Source organism: Protopterus annectens, chromosome 1.part0 (assembly GCF_019279795.1).
Source record: "Protopterus annectens isolate FY-2018-M chromosome 1.part0, PAN1.0, whole genome shotgun sequence".
Taxonomy (NCBI): Eukaryota; Metazoa; Chordata; order Ceratodontiformes; family Protopteridae; genus Protopterus; species Protopterus annectens.
The window spans coordinates 1,901,222,701-1,901,237,792 of NC_056725.1; the positions used below are offsets into that span (position 1 = coordinate 1,901,222,701).

The 15,092-nt window shown below is 40.9% G+C and overlaps 1 protein-coding gene across 1 annotated transcript in view; it reads right to left on the reverse strand.

Annotated features, from left to right (window-relative positions):
• The window catches only part of MYO15A (myosin XVA), a 1,299,796-nt gene that overhangs the window by 426,040 nt on the left and 858,664 nt on the right, over nucleotides 1-15,092 (reverse strand). The window contains exon 50 of the mRNA XM_044070057.1: nucleotides 701-906. Coding sequence (XP_043925992.1) covers nucleotides 701-906 — 206 coding nt within the window. The remainder of the gene's footprint in view (nucleotides 1-700; nucleotides 907-15,092) is intronic.

The window sequence follows — 15,092 nt, forward strand, 5'->3', positions numbered from 1 at the left end:
CCAACATGTAGAAAATGGGAAAAAGGGGGTTGATGATGATGATGATGATGATGATGATGAAACAAAGAAGAAAATAAAGCTCATATTTAAATACAGGGTATCAGTTATAAAAGCAATACATTTAAAATTACTGTCATTCAGAAATTACTGAGCTTAGGTTACTGTTTTCATTCATTGTAAATGTCAGAACCTGGTATCAGCTATCATGATTGGAAGAGCAGGTTATGCAGAATACATACAGATTTTGCAATGTAACTCTACATAAAGGAAGCTAGAAGCTGAACCCAGCAGATCAGATGACAAAATGCCAGCATGTATTAAAGCACCCTCTTCTCTCCCAAGATGACCAGTTTATATCTCCAAAACAATGGCACTGCAAATGTGACTCAGCAAATTCCTTAAGCATATCTAATATTTCTATTCAGGTTGATGTTACAGAAAAATAAGGAAACAGATATATACATATATATGTTTTAGCAAGCTGAGAAAAATAGCACATTGAGTCCTAATCTTCATGGTTCTGTAAATAATATGATTTAGGTTCATGTGAAAAGTATATATAACTGTTTTGTCTGGCCAGAGTGCTGATTTAATCTAAGCCATCTAATTAAAAAAAAAAAAAAAAAACAATTATTAAAATGGCATCCTGATTCCTAAATAAAATAAATAAATACATCTAAGTTAATGACAGAGCTGTTACCTCTATTTTTCGATCAAGTTCCTGAGCTGCCATCGTTGAAGCCACAGCTACGGCCACAGCTGCTGATGCGGCCACCCTCCCCTGCTTATCTCGTGGTTCCTCTTTCTTATCAATAGGCAAGTTGATGAAATCTGGTGCTGCTACAGGCTGTACATACTCAGCAGGGAAAAGTCCAGATCTTCCATGGATCGCTCCAAACTTCCAGCCTGCAGGTGGCAATCAAATGTCAGTTTATATGCCATCTTGCAACTTGGGTATACCTGCTCAGACAATGAGCTCAGACTAATTATGTTATTTGAAATTGCTAATATTGTATGTCAGGAAGAGATTAAAAATAACACAATGTGTAGATACTTTAAGGATAAGATAGCACTGTGACCAGGTCAAGATCTAGTAAGTAACATACAAAGCTAGGCAACTAGTACAGATAATAGGTATTCATGCAATATTTTAAAATAAAGAAATAAAATTGTAGAATGTAATATCTGTGTAATGGGACTTTAACCTAAAAAGGCAGGTTAATGAAAGGGAAGGATAGTGGTGGGTCCATTGCAAAAATAATTAAGCACTGGTAGTGGAGGCTTGAGAGATCAGGTTCCTGTAAAACCGGTATCAAAATTTAGACTTGATGGCAGTCCTACCATTTAATGAATTACAACTTCCTTAAATCTATTTCCCTGATACCAACTCTGGAAATATACAAGTCCTGGAATATTTTAGGTTATTGGGCTGGACTGAGAAATTTCAGTTGTGTGAGCCATTTTTTACGCTGTCAGGATATTACTGTTTTCCTCATAGTTGTGTGACTATGGTATGACATTATTGTGTATATGTAAAAGAGGTCTATATTATATACTCGAAACTTTAGCTTGTCGAACATCTAAATGTCGACAGCTAAACAGCGAAAGCTTACAACTGCGAACTGCCACTTCCATGAATTTTTTCATATGGAAAAAATTTGCTTGGCTGTCTGACACTAAAGCAAACTTTCAAACCCTAATTAAGTGGGGGGCTTTACCCACCCCCTCACACCCCCCAATGTGGGGGGGCTGTGCCCCCCCAACTAAATATACCAACTTTGAGATCGCTCCACATTGAGGAAAAAGGCAAATTCCCAATAATGGCCAAGCAAATTTTTTCACTGTGAAAACAATTTGCTGAAGTGGCCATTCGCAGTTATAAGCTTTCACAGTTTAGCTGTCAATGTTTAGATGTTTGACAAGCTAAATCTTTGTTAATCTAATATAGACCCTGTAAAAGGGGGGGGGGGTTGTAGGGTGAAAGTGTCCAACTCAGGATGGTGCATGGGGGCTGGCCCCTGAAAATATATACACATATATATGTATGTATATATATATATATATATATATATATATATATATATATATATAATTATTTTTAAATGATCTTATCCCTATTTCATTGTGTGTATTGTTCAACAAGTTTGACTTATCATGTTTGCTTTTGTAACCTGAGTCACCTTTTCATAATGGATCCTTTAGTAGTACATGGTAGGAGGTGAATAGAGTGGTTTCCAAGGGGAAGGGGTGAATGCATGCTTTGGTGCTTTTGGTAGCAGACAAGGCAAATGCAGCTGAAGGAGACATTATGGTAAGGTGTACATCTACACTTGCAAGTTGGACTTATGGCTAGTTCAACAAAAAAGGACACCTTCATGTGTTTTGTCCCTTCAGCACCCATGCTGCTAACTGAACATTGACCATTTGGACCATAGACAAGACTTTATGATTCTATGGCATGGGAATTTGCTGGGTCCATTTAATTTTAATATTTCAGACATACTGGAGTAAACTAAGAACAGAAAATACTGTTTTTTGGGCAATGAAAAGATTGTTGTTCTTGAGAAGGAAGAAGTATGAGGTGTCTGAAAAAGGACTTGAATGGGTTTTATCGTTTTGTTGAAATAAAGTAGATAAAGTTTATTGAAAGTACTCAGAAAAGTCTTGAGTTAGGCCATAACAGTGTTGCCACAAATTACCAGCTGGCTTGTGTTGAGTTGGTAGCAAAAGAATAAGAAAAACATCAGAGGTTAAAGGTATCATCTAGAATTAGGGTTACCACCTGTCCCTCTTTGTGCAGAACAGTCCCTGTTTGGGCACTTGCATCCCTGAAAAAAAAAAAACCTTGAAAAATGGCAAATATCCTGAGATTTTATCAGAAAAAAAATATACTGCCTTCAATAGCTGTTTAAAACGATTATTTTTTTATCTGGAACACTCAAATATTATATGGAACAGTATAAGAATTTCAAATTCTACAATAATTAACTTTTATCTTGGTAAAAACATTATGGTCAGTGCTTTGCATTGGCTGCAGGTAGAGTTTGCTCTGCAAAATCTCATGTTTCCACAAAAATGCCCTCCTCAGGGCATCAGAAAAGGTTACAACCCTATCTAGAATGGATCATCAGGAGCATTGAAAAAGGGGTGCATTGACAGCAAACTCACTGCTGGCATACCCTAAACTGACTCAAGAAGTAAAGATGAACAATCCCACATTTCTAGGTTCTGGTTTGACTTTACCCTGAATATAACATGCACTTTTGGAAGCCTTGCAAGGAGAGGGTTATTGGACTACCTGAAATAATCTAGCTGGGTTGGGAGGGTGGCCTAATGGTTAAGGTGTTTGCCTTACAAACACAAGGTGCAGGGTTTGAGTCTCACAAGGGATAATTAGCTAAGCTTAAAATGGCTCGCAAGGGCAGTTAGCTTAGTAAGAATCTATGAATCCAACAGGAGCTAACAAAAACATGTGTGATATAGGAGGAAAAGCTGATAAAGCTTCATCTTTTAAATTAGACAGCCGAAGGTTGGGGGGACAACTATGGATGTATAAACCTATAAATAGGAGTTGTGAGAGAGAACCTTAAAAATGAAAGGTAAGAAGTAAGGGAGATGCCACAAACTACAGACTGTGTGCTGTTCTGTATACATTTATATGTCCTCTTTAAAGAGAGAAAATGGAGGACAAAATTAATTTTGTATTGCAGCGGCGTTGAGGAGTGAATTCATTGCAGCATTCAAAAGGCCATGGGAAAGCTGAAGAAAATAGGAGGAATAGAATATGAAGTTTGCCAGCTGTTCTCAGGAGTTTTTGACTTGCCCAAGCCCTGTTTGCTGTCACCTCACTGTCTGTGCACACCTGTCCATCAGTTCCACTGATCATCACCCTGTTCACCCCCTGAAGCACGTTATAGGCACAGTGTTTTGGTATAATAAGTTTTTTTAAAGAAATGAGTGTTAATAACAAGGATATTTTCAGTGAGGGGGAGTTGGATTGATAAAGGTCGCATTGAAGAAAGACTTCAGTTACCAGGGTGAATTTTCTATTTCCCATCCAATCATCAAGATTTCTCTTGAAGAGGGCCATTGAGGTGCGTGTGTTTGCACATTTTTCTCATCGTGCAGCACTGCGGGGCTACGGTTAAACTATTCCAGGTGCCAGAAAGTCTGCTCTTCAAATTTTCACTTAGAACTAGCTGGTTTCTCAGTAGTAGCACTAAAATCTGAACCCCTCTGACTAGCACTTGTTCTAGAACCTGCTGGAAAGCACTAGGAAGCCTTAAACTGATACAAGCACTCAACTCTCCTTGTTAATATGGAGAAATTAATTGTAGGCACTAAACAGCTTATAATTGCAAAGTACCTTGCAAAGGTAAGGGAAAACAGCTCTTGTTCTTTACAAAAAAAGCACCTAAACAGGCATGTCCAAGGGTCAGCTTCAGTGATTTCTCCTGTCCACCTGGTAAATCTGGGCATACTAGGGCAATGCAGCACCTGCCTCATGTACACAAATAACCCTCCCCTCCTACCACCCAACACTACAAAACCTGCGAGAGATGCACTTACATAGCCAAACTGGAAGCAAAGCTCTCTCCAGCCAAGATTGTGCTAGACAGTCAAGAGGAGAAAGTTAACACCCACACAACACCTCAAACAACACATAGTCCTTCAAAACCCACACATAGCAACACTGAACCCACATATGCAGAGGCCCTTAACATTAACCTGCCCAAGCAACAAGGACCTCCAAAGCTGAAACCCAGACAAACACCAGTTACAACCAAAGTGACACATAGCTCACAACATCAGTGTGCCACCCAACAACAGCCCCTAAGGCAAGACAACTTACCCAACACTTTAGTCATAGGTGACTCTATAGTCAGGCACACTGATGTCCCACTCACCAGGCTGAACAAGGAAAAAATTACAGTCATCTGCCTGTTGGGTGCCAGGATCTGCCACATAATGCATGCAATCAAGTCACTCCACAACAAGTACAGATATGACTCTGTCATTGTCCGTGTTGGAGTGAATGACTTGAGACATACCTCCCTGGACTGCATGAAAAAAGACATGGAAGAACTCTCAGATCATGTGGCCTAGGCAGGTATGACTCTAGCCCTGAGAAGCATCCTGCCATCACCCAGAATGATACCACAGTATAAGGACAAAATGATGGACTTCAACAATTGGCTAAGATTCTGGTGTCATTCAAAGGGGATCCAGTATCTGTCTGCCTGGGATGACATGATCGACAAACCACGATGCTTTGCCAGAGATGGTCTGAACCTGTTGCCCCAGGGGTTCAGGTTACTGGCTACAGCTCTTGTCACCCCTATATTGCCTTTTTTAGGCAAGGTTCAAAGGACAAAACCACCACCGTAACAGATACAAGCATGCAAAATCTGAAGGTAATGCTACTCAGTGCTAGAAGTCTGAACCTCAAAATGCACTCTCTCGAGGCACTCCTAAAAATGGAGAACATCAATATCTGTGCAGTAACTGAGACCAGGTTCAAGGCTCCAGAGAGCACCCCTGCACTACCAGGCTACAACTCTTACCACACTTTTCGGCCACCAAACCAAGACCGAAACACTAAAGGTGGAGTAGTGTCCATATTCACCAAGGATATTCACATCTCCAGACTAGTTGCCCAACACAATGCATCTGAAATTCTCTAGGTGCAACTAACACTAGGTAAGACTGCAATCCAAATTGTAGCTTGCTACAGATCCCCCACCATGCCCCAAGATTCTCACTACACCTTCCTAAACATACTGGAAAATATTAAGATACAACCAAACACCCTAATATTGGGTGATTTCAACTACCCTTCCATTAACTGGGAAAACTACTCGGGGTAGCAACACCTTTTCCCAATGGTTCTAGGAATTCATAAATTCCAATGCCCTGGATCAACTAATCCATTGTTCCACCAGGGGATCCAATATCCGAGACCTGGCCATTACCAACATGGGAGATAGATGCTCCACACCAGTGGTCACCCCCTCATTGCCAGGTCTGACCATAAGCTAATCACCCTTGACATCCACATCTCACACCCACCGACCAGTAAGGAAACCTCTGTAACAAACTTCTCCAAAATCAACTTCATGCTACACAAGTCAGAAGTGACAAACTTCATGACACCCATGCAGACGGGAGATGAAAGTTCTACTGCTGAATCCTACACTAAGGCACTGTACGAGCACATCCACTCGTGTGTGAATCGTGCCATCCCAAATAGAACCAAGGTGCTCTCCTCCAAAAAAAGGAAGCCAATCTGGTGGTCCCCGCCATAAGCAAACTATACAACAGAAGGAAGAAACTGTTGCAGAAAACAGGAAAATCCCAGGATGCAAAAACTCCCTTACCAGTTTCAGTAAGAAGCTGATATCCCTCATAAAATCCTCCAAAGCTAGTTACGAAAATAAAATTGCCAAAGATTCCAAAGACTACCACAAGGCATTCTATAGTTATGTCAAGAATTTAAATGACAATGCTCAGATCTGCTCTTGGCTACAACAGAATGGCATTAAATATACTGATCCCAAGGATATTGCCAATATCCTGGCAGATCAATTTAGTGCCAACTTCCCCTGTCACCCCCTAAAGGGCTCATCTCAATACCAAAAGATTGCCAAATTCTGGTAATCATGGCCACACAGGTAGAAACCACACTTTCCAAAGCTAAGAATACAGCATCCCTGTGACCAGATGACATCCTGGGCTGTGTACTACATGAACTACAAAATGAACTGGCACCTCATCTAAGTGTCATGTTTAGTCATAGCCTCACCTCAGGCTTTGTTAGTGGCGCATGGCTACAGTTATTCCACTCCACAAGGGGGGATCCACCTTGGATCGCAGGAACTACTGTCCCATCAGTCTGATGAGCCTGATCTGCAAGGGCATGGAAAGTATTATTATGGAACTTATAAACAAAGACATTGGCAACCTTCAAACACTGGACCCCACCCAGTTTGCATTCGAGAATGGCCGATCTTGTCTCCTGAACCTGATTGACTTCTTCGAATCAGTCTCCAGAGCTGTGGACGAGAGTAAGGTGGTCCACAGAGCCTATCTGGACCTTGCCAAGGGCTTCAACACCATCCCCCACTCAGGAATCATAGATAAACTTACTAAGCTGGACATAAATCCCTACGTCACTCGATGGGTTGCCAACTGGCTTACTGACAGAACCCAGACTGTAAAAGTAGCCAACTCCAAATCCGGCTCCAGACAAGTGACAAGTGAAGTACCTCAGGGTTCAGTCCTGGGACCGCTCTTGTTTGGTATCTACTTCTCTGAAGTACAGGCCAACACTAAGGGACTCTGGCTAACAAAGTTCACAGATGACTGCAAACTGGGAGCCATTATTGAATCCCCAAATGATGTAGATATTTTACAAAAGGGCCTTACAGAAACAGATGATTGGTGCCAGTGCCATGGGCTCAAGCTCAATGCCAAGAAATGTATAGTTATCCCCTTTGAGAAAAAACATATACCCATGAATTACCACATAGGTGGAAGTACACTAAACACCGAAAGTGTGATGAGAGACTTGGGGACACAGGTGGACAGTGGTCTCACCTTCGATAGCCACATCGCCACAACAGTCAGGAAATCCTTCTATGTGGCACACCTCAGGGCTTTTCATCCAGACAAAAGGAGGTCATTGTCCTACTGTACTCATCCCTTATTAGACCCATTATAGAGTACAATGCCCCATTTGGTATGTATTGGTATGTACCTCACAAGACATCTGCAACAGCTGGAAAGGCTGCAGAAATACCTCACCAAAATAATCACAGGCCTAAAGCAGATGCCTTATGCAGACCATCTAAAAAAACTCCAGCTATACTCTGTGGCATAGTGTCTACTCAGAGGTGATTTCTGCTTAACATACAAGGCCATGTCAAACCCTGAGCTATTGAACACGCTCCACTTAAAGAAATCCCAATCCCTCAGAGCCACATGCTCCAGGGATCTAAACCTTGTCATCACAATGAACAAAACATGCTGGAGGGATAGGTTCCTGACCCAGAGACTCCCCATACTCTGGAATAGACTGACCATACATGTCAAGCAGAGCGTCTCCTTGGCCGTCTTCAAAAGGAACCTTGACAATTGGATGGGAGATAGGAAATTCACCCTGGGATCACGTCAGTCACCCTGCTAGACAGGGGTCCAGGGAAGTAAATATTGTGGGAAGAAATATCCAGGGAATTGTTATGGCAAGGCTTGCATAGGCCATAGGGCTGATAGCCCAGTACCAACCTTTGAACCTATGAAGCTATGAAATGATGTAGTGCAGTTAGATGGCCATAGGCTGCCTGGTATAGTCCAACACACTGCAGAATCTGGTGATACTTCCATCTTGGAACGCTGCTCTGTCACCATTTATAGCTGACAGTTACAGAAGATGTCAGTGAACCATACAGGCTGTATCAGACAGTATCAAAAATAACATAACCAAATTCTAAAACATGGTGATATGAGCATCCCCTTTTTTCCTTCTGAGAAGCACATAGCAGACCAAGTGGAGAAGGTTATTGTTGGCAGTCTGAAGTCCGCAAAATATTCTGGAATCCATTAATTAGGAGAAAAAGCTGATGACTGTATTTCAAAGAGTTCCTGAATAACAAATACTTATCAACACTACAGTGCCTTTATCCTCTCTGGATTTAGGTTCATAGATTCATAGGTGTGTACTAGGTTAATGGCCCTGGAGCCTTTACAAAGCCTAGCCCATAGGATTACCCTGGCAACGTGCCACCTGACCTTAGTTTCCAGTGCCTCTGTCGAGTAGATGAGTGGATGGGAAATAGAAAACTCCCCCTGGGGATCACTCATCAAGATTTCTCTTGAAGAGGGCCAGTGAGATGCTCTGTTTGACATGTGTGGTAAGTCTATTCCATAGCATGGGGAGTCTCTGAGTTATGAACCTGTCCCTCCAGCACATTCTGTTGATTGTGGTAATAAGATTGAGGTCTCTGGAGCATGTGGTGTGGAGGGAATGGGATTTCTTTAGATGTAGCATTTTTAACAGAGATGGGTCATACATGGCTTTATAAGTCAAGCAGAGATCGCCTCTATTTAGGTGATATGAGACAGAGAATAGTTGGAGTTTTTTGAGTCTGGCCATATAGGACAAATGTTTAAGGCCTAGGTTCCTCTTTGTGAAGTACTTTTGTGGCCTCTCCAGTTATTGCAAGTGTCTAGTGAGGTACATCCCAAATGGGGCATTGTACTCGATGATTGGCCTAATGAAGGAAGAGTAGAGGGAGACAATGACCTCTTTCTTCTTGGATGTAAACCCTTAGTAATGAGATGTGGCACATAGAAGGACTTTCTGACCACAGTGGCAGTGTGGTGGTCAAAAGAGAGGTTGCTGTCAACCTGTACTCCCAGATCTCTTATAGCACCTTCTGTATTCAGTGGACTACCATCAATGTTGTAGTTCATAGGAACTGGGTTTTTCCCAAAGGGGATAACAATACATTTTTTGACATTCAGCTTAAGGCCATGGTTCTGACACCAGTCGTTGGTCTCAGTTAGGCCTTTCTGTAGGATGTCAACATCACTTGGAGGGTTAATAATGGCTCCCAACTTGCAATTGTCTGCGAACGTTGTCAGCCAATGTCCCTTCGTGTTGGACTGGACTTTTGAGACGTAGATGCCAAACAGGAGAGGACCCAGGACCGATCCCTGTGGGAATCCACTCATGACTGGTCGGTAGTCTGACTTGGAGTCAGCTTTCACACTGTGGATTGTATCTGTGAGCCAGTTTGTAACCCACTTTGTGATATAGGGGTTGATGCCTAGCTTAGTGAGTTTTTCTATGATTCCTGAGTGGGGAATGGTATCAAAGGCCTTGGCCAGATTAAGGTAGGCTGTATGAACCACCTTGCCTTCATCCACAACTCTGGTGACTGACTCAAATAAGTTGACCAAGTTGAGCAGGCATGATCTACCCTTCACAAAGCCAAAATAGTGGTTTGTGTATCCATTTTCAATAAGTTTGGTTGTATCACATCAAAAGATTTGATTGCTGTCAAAGTAAAAGAAAAGACATTTAATGACAAAAATGTAGATATCACTGATGACCCAGTCTGAAGATGATTGTCCTCAAGATCAACAAAAAGCTACCCTGCTAATAATCTGGCAGAGGTCTCTGGATTCGGATATGTTCTTTGCATCTGATATAGCTGGCAGAGAGGTGAATGCTAAGACTGACATCACTGGGACAAGCTATTTCTATGAAGCACTGCAGTGCACTTTCTGCAGTAATCATCTGTGCAAGGCAGTGATATGGAAGATTTGTGGCATACACAAGTTATAGTATAGGGAAAAATGTTTATGCCCCAGCCAGCATTAGGATAAGACAATCAAAGAAGGGAATACTCTGACTTGTAATGTTTTTTTTTTTTTTTTAATGGGCTGTAGTTATGCAGCATTCTTCAGCCAGAGATGGAGTATTATACTGCCTACAGCTGCTACATGGTTGGGTTGTGAGAGGTTAAGATCACCACATAAGAAGCTGAGATGATGAGCAAGTCTGGGCAGGCAGCCAAGTGGGAGTTAGTTGTGCATGGCCAAGTCACAGTACGTCTTCGTCTCAAAGGTGGACTGAACTTCATTTTGTCTCCTTTTATGGATAGAATGTAATGTGATTCATGTAGTTAAGACCACAATTTTTAGTGGGGCTTACTTAAATCAGTTAAAAAAAAAGAGTCTGGTTCTGATCTGTTATGGAAGTACAAAAATCCATCTATTTTAAGCATTATACTTGTTTAAGCCTTGTTATCTTTCACAGGGGATACGATCAAAAAGGGCTTATTTGATGTTTCAGTTCCTACTTGGCAGCATCTACAACAGCAGGAAATACTTTCCCTTAAAGTTCACTACAAACAACATGCACATAAATGATTTGTCCTTATTCTTCTGTGGTTAAAAATGTTTTCTTGTGATGAGATTACTCTTACAGAACAATGTTTTTGTAAACTGACAAAGTATCTGATTAGAATTCCTTCATTAGTTAAACACAATGAGCAGTTGAAACTAAGCAGTAGGTAGTTTTCTTGACAAATTAAGATAATTTCTGTTTTTTTTATAACATTTTGTTCTCTCACTGTCTTTGCAATGGTATAGTCATCTCTGAGCTCCTGAGAACTCACCTGTCCAGGCACTATCCATTTCCTGCTGCCGACTTCTCCATATTACCTATACATCTGGTCTGACCCATCCATTATAGACACGTGACCCTATATTTTTAATAAGGATGTCTGCCTAATCTTTTAAGGAATGTGGCCTTTTGGGCAGACCTGTGGTCTAATGGACTGGTCATTAAGCTGGATTATGGTGGGGTTATTTCTAGGATTTATGATAGCAGATTCTTATCCATTAGTTATCTAGCCAGGGCGGTCCTTTTCCTTGACATCTGGGAACTTGTTAGTTTTTGTTTCTATTCATTCATTCCCACAAGGATTGAGAACTAGATGGAAGGCTAACAAGCATGTCAATTGCAGGCATAGATTTAAAAATGAAGCTCACATCAACACTGCTAGGTTGTGTAGGTTTGCATATTTCTATATTTGTTAGATAACTGAGGGATGCTATACTATTTTTCACCAGAATGGGTGTCTGTCTATTAAGCCCCACCAGCCTCAATCTCCCGCCAAGGTTGTTGCAACATCTGGAAGTCTGAGAAAAGCTAAGCTGGACATTATCAGCATATTTCTTTCTGCCTGAACATCCCGCTGTCACTTAGGATGCAAGGTCACCAACAGTATGGATGGAAATCTACCAAATGGGGGTGCAGGTTTGATGTGAGGTAGCAACATGAAACTTTTGACAAAAAATGTGTAAACCCATGCATATACTGTTCTGCATAGTGCATGGACAATGTTGGGTTTCCTGTATTATTTTCAATGACCTGGGGTCAGGGAACAGATGAGGTTTTGTGGTGTACCCCTAAATTCTTAACTGGGTGTGTTACAACTTCTCTAAAAAAAGAGATCAATAAGAATAAGACTGTACGACAACGCTAGAGGAAAATCATTATTGCACAAATGAAAAGAGGTTACAATATAGATTTGGACATTTGCCAGGGAAGCAGCCTTATGTAATGGTGCCCCCTATATCTTATACGTAAAGAAGAAGAATACAGTTAGTTGAAAATGTACAGGACTATGTTTCTTTTGTGAACTTCTGTAATAAATTGGCTTTGATAATGGTAATCTGACAGGTTTGCAGTTGTCGTGTTAGTCTGTGTGCTGTTTTTAACTGCTGTCTTACTATTATCTTTTTGCAGTACATGATAGTTTCCAACAATGCAGAGCACACAAAAGTACATGGGTTGTTCTTTAATTGCTTGATTTTCTTCCATAAGTTGTAAGTAAAAAAAGATGCAAGATGATCTTGTGTTGTACCATTACACTAGTGCACTGAGAACATTCTGAAAAGTATGGAAACAAAATTAGCTTAAAACATAATTACACACACACACACACGCACGCGCACACACACACACACACACACACACACACACACACACACACACACACACACACACACGGCATTCACTCCATCAGACTGGTTGCTGATCAATGAACTGAATGTGTGAATGTGGTCAATTGTTCTGTTTACAGAAATGTTAAGATTTCAGATGAATAGAACATCAAATGGTTGTGGGTAAAGTAAGTGTGAATTTGTGAAAATAATCATGGGTGCCGGAGCAATAGAGCCAGGGGGAGGGGAAACCCCCCACACTTTTACAGCTGCAAGACCTGTCTGGAAAAATGAATGAAGTGGAGTTTTCATGCTAACGTGGATTCACGCGTGGAAGATAAACTAACTAAACTAGCTGTTCTTGTTCTTTTATTGCTCTGTTACAGGAGTTATGTTGCCGCTGTTCTGTTGGTGCTGCCAGAGCCAGAGTCATGCCGGTAAGGAGATTTTGTTTTTTTATTTAAAGAAGTTATGCTGCTCGTGTGTGTGTGTGTGTGTGTGTGTGTGTGTGTGTGTGTGTGTGTGTGTGTGTGTGTGTGTGTGTGTGTGTGTGTGTGTGTGTGTGTGTGTGTGTGTGTGTGTGTGTGTGTGTGTAAAATGTCCAAGTTAGGTATTAGGTATACCAGGTGGTTAGTGTTACTTAGGCTCAGACAAGAGCCTGAATTCTCTACCCATACCACCACTTGTGATTCAGGGAGTTGAATCCATTGCTCTCAACTGTCCAGATTTTCACAGAATACATAGCTCATACTTTTAATCTGTTCCTCTTAAACTTTATGGTTTTCTGACAAATCAGTGAGAACTGAATTCACTAAATAATGATAGCCCTTTAAGTTTCAGTCTTCGTATCTTTCAGGAAACACATTGTAACACAAAACACTTTATTTTAGCAACTTTCTAAGATTATATGAGGAATATTTAAAATGTGTCCCTGGGTTTGGGCCTTTGACCCCCAACTAAATTTTGGCTTTTTCTAGATTTCTTGTGCTGCAAAGTTAAAAGATTTAGTTGAGTGGCAAGTGGATTTTACAAGGAGCTGAGAGCTTCAGGGAAAGAGAATTTTAGTGCTAGTTATGCAAAGTCATTTGCATTGTTAGTAGCACAACAGGTAGTATACTTGCTTTGATGCAGAAGGCTGTGGATTCTTCTCCCACAGTATGCAGGTGGATTGCTGATACTGTACTGTGTTGTACTTTAAAGGGAGTGGATGCTGCAGTCCTATGAATATCCTCCTTTGGAGGAGTTACAGGGTAAGTATGTTTCTGTTATACGTTTGCCATCCATTCCCCATTGCAAATTTAGTAGCTTGTCATTTTTTTAATGTAGCATAGGCAATTTATTCTTCAAGGGCAACAGGCACTTTATTTGTAGATGAAACAATGAAATATAAAGTTGTTTGCTAGCAGCAACCTCTTCATTAGTTACAGATCTCTTTAATGTGGAATTATTTAGATGACTTCTGCAGAGATTTTGCATATTTACTGATACTGGTGGATTGTAATGACAGCAGTTTGAGTGGCCTTTTATGGTTGAAGTTTTCTGAAATGGGTAGTTTTGTCATTATTGGTCCATACATTTTGTTTCATTGCTTACTAGAAGACTGTTCCAAACTACAAATTTAAAACACATTGTAAGAAGTAGTACTGTATTATACAAGGAATATAATTTAATACAATCCAGTTAATACAATCAGGAAGGTGAATCAAAGAATGCATACATGTATGCTTGCTCACAGGATGCAAGAGATCAAAATAGGGGACGAGACCAGTCACCAATGGAGTCCACCAGGGTTCGTTGCTGAGACTTTTTCTGTTTGGCATATACATCTCAAAAGTAAAAGGAAATACCAAAGGGCTTTGGCCGACTAAATTTGAGATGACTGCAAGCTAGGAGCAGTTACTGAATCCCCAGATGACTTATCCATCATGCAGGAAGGTTTGTCCCAAACAATAACTGGTGCCAGAATCATGAACTGAAACTAAACTCCAAGAAATACATTAGTGTATCCTTTGGGAAGTCATCTACTCCATGGAACTGCCAAATTGACAATGCCCCCTGAGAACTGACCCACTTGTTTGGCATTTGGGAACTTGTGTGTGCAGTGACCTAACGTTTGACCAACATGTGCCCAGAGTCATAAGAAAGTCTTTCTATATTGTATGAACAAACTGATGGTGACTAAATCTAGATATGTTATTGTCCCCTTTACAAAGCCCTCATTAGGTCAATCTTTTTGCATAATGCCCACTTTGGCATTTATCTGTCCAGACCCATGCAACAATTGGAATACCCACTGAGATACCTTACTAAAAGGATAAAAGTCCTAAACAATAGGTCTCACATGGACCACCTCAAAGATTTATCACCATACTCAGTACCCTACAGAGTGCTTACAGGTGACATGTCTGGCATACAAGGCATTTTTTGACCTAATACTGATGGACCTACTGAACATCAACAAGTCAAATGGCATCAGAAATACTCAGTCCAGGCATCTAAACTGAATGTTGTGGAGAGATGGATATATATCACAGAGGCTACCACTGTTCCAGAACAGACTATGCCTTCAAGTAAAA